General features: G+C 37.7%; 1 protein-coding gene across 1 annotated transcript; it reads left to right on the top strand.

The window, feature by feature from the left end:
- Nucleotides 1-1349: 1349 nt before the first annotated feature.
- On the top strand, nt 1350-2202 carry LOC138628166 (liprin-beta-1-like). Its single transcript, XM_069711028.1, has 3 exons — nt 1350-1504; nt 1646-1711; nt 1792-2202. Exons 1-3 carry the CDS (start codon nt 1433-1435, stop codon nt 1882-1884), a joined length of 231 nt encoding a protein of 76 aa, XP_069567129.1. The 5' UTR covers nt 1350-1432; the 3' UTR covers nt 1885-2202.

Raw genomic sequence — 2202 nt, 5'->3', positions numbered from 1 at the left:
AAATATGACAAAAAAGTCATACTATAGCATGTCGTCTAAAATATGATAAAAAAGTCATACTATAGCATGTCGTCCAAAATATGATAAAAAAAAGTCACATTATAGCATGTCGTCCAAAATATGACAAAAAAGTCAGACTATAGCATGTCGTCCAAAATATGACAAAAAAGTCATACTATAGCATGTCGTCTAAAATATGATTAAAAAAAGTCATACTATAGCATGTCGTCTAAAATATGACAAAAAAGTCACACTATAGCATGTCGTCCAAAATATGATAAAAAAGTCATACTATAGCATGTCGTCTAAAATATGACAAAAAAGTCATACTATAGCATGTCGTCTAAAATATGAAAAAAAAGTCATACTATAGCATGTCGTCTAAAATATGATTAAAAAAAGTCAGACTATAGCATGTCGTCTAAAATATGAAAAAAAAGTCATACTATAGCATGTCGTCCTAAATATGATTAAAAAAAGTCATACTATAGCATGTCGTCTAAAATATGACAAAAAAGTCAAACTATAGCATGTCGTCCTAAAATATGATAAAAAAGTCAGACTATAGCATGTCGTCTAAAATATGACAAAAAAGTCAAACTATAGCATGTCGTCCTAAATATGATAAAAAAGTCATACTATAGCATGTCGTCCTAAATATGATTAAAAAAAGTCATACTATAATATGTTGTTCAATATAGGTTAAAAAAAAGTCATAATATAATATGTTGTTCAATATAGGCTAAAAAAAAAAAGTCATACTATATAGTATGTCGGTCAATATAGGTTAAAAAAGTAATACTATAGTATGTCGATCAATATAGGTTAAAAAAAAAGTCATACTATAGCACGTCGTCCGAAATGTGATCAAAAAGTCATACTTTAATATAACTCCAAAATATGATAAACAAAAGTCACACTATGCCATGTTGTCCGAAATATTAAAAAACAAAGTCATACTATAGCATGCTGTTCATAATTGCATAAAAATTTCAGTCCACACTGTCGTCCAAAATTGAAGAACAAATCATACCATAGATGTTGTCTGAAATATCATAAAAAACGGATTCCCAAAACATTAAACAATTGTTTTAACCCCCAACTTTTACTGACAGATAAGGTTTAGATTCATGAAAACATCAAGGGAAACGTTGGTATTCGAGCACATCGCTGCAAAAAAAAAAAAAAAAGCTTTGGGAGACATTAAAAATAGTTTAGCATCAACTAATATTTTCAGGTTCACTTGACGACCAGAATATCAGAATATCGTCTCACAAGGAAATAGCTTTGGGAGACTTAATTCGCCCGGCAGCTGAATTGTTTCCTTTTTTCTTTTTTTTTTACATCCGTCCAGCCGAGACGGCTGTCGTTCGGTGGTTTCGGCACTCTGAGGAAGAAACGTCAGGACGACGGCGACGAGTACATCTGCCCCATGAACGTGGAGATGCCCAAGAACAGCAGCTTTCAGAGGATCTACGAGGAAAGCCTCGACCACCTGGAGGAGGTACGGGGACGCTTTCGCTCGGGGACACACAAAGTTGGAAACCGAAAACGCGCGAAGCATTTGAAACGATCGCCTCGACTTCGCGTTTGAGTTGCGTCTGTACTTTTTCCTCCCCCCCCCCCCCCCCTCCCTTTTCCTCAGATGGAGGACTCCGAAGGGACGGTGAGACAGATCGGAGCGTTCTCCGAGGGAATCAACAACCTGACGGTGAGACGCTGACCTGCTGCGGCGCCGTCGCTCGGAACGCAGCCGGACTAAACCGGTCTCCTGCTCTCCGTCTGTTTCAGAGCATGCTGAAAGACGAGGAGCTTTTTCGGGAGACCTCCGTCTGCCCTGCGGAGAACGACTTGTCAAAAACGCACAATAACGCCAACGTCTGAGCGAGATGCCGAGAAGGAACAAATTGTGCCAATCGATTTTCTTTTTTTTTTTTCTTTCCTACATCGCCGCCCAGCTTTGTAACGAAAGGTGAGACTTTCGGTGGCTTCCGTGACCATTTCTATTTATTGAAGTTGTCCAAAATATAATAAGTGAACTCAAAATACAAGATTTGAAGTGCGTTAATGAACCTCTCTCTGCATTTATTTGAATATCCAAGCATGCGTTTTGTTTTTCTGCAATCAGTGGTTTAAAAGCTTTAAAAGGTCCCATCTTGCTTTGAATTCAGATTTCTGTCCCGAGCTCCATTCAGGTCCATG

The sequence above is a fragment of the Brachyistius frenatus genome, unplaced genomic scaffold (genome assembly GCF_029030835.1).
Source record: "Brachyistius frenatus isolate BFR_SWC_R1_liver_20210118 unplaced genomic scaffold, ASM2903083v1 Contig_96, whole genome shotgun sequence".
Classification (NCBI taxonomy): Eukaryota; Metazoa; Chordata; class Actinopteri; family Embiotocidae; genus Brachyistius; species Brachyistius frenatus.
This window is presented reverse-complemented; position numbering and strand designations above follow the sequence as displayed.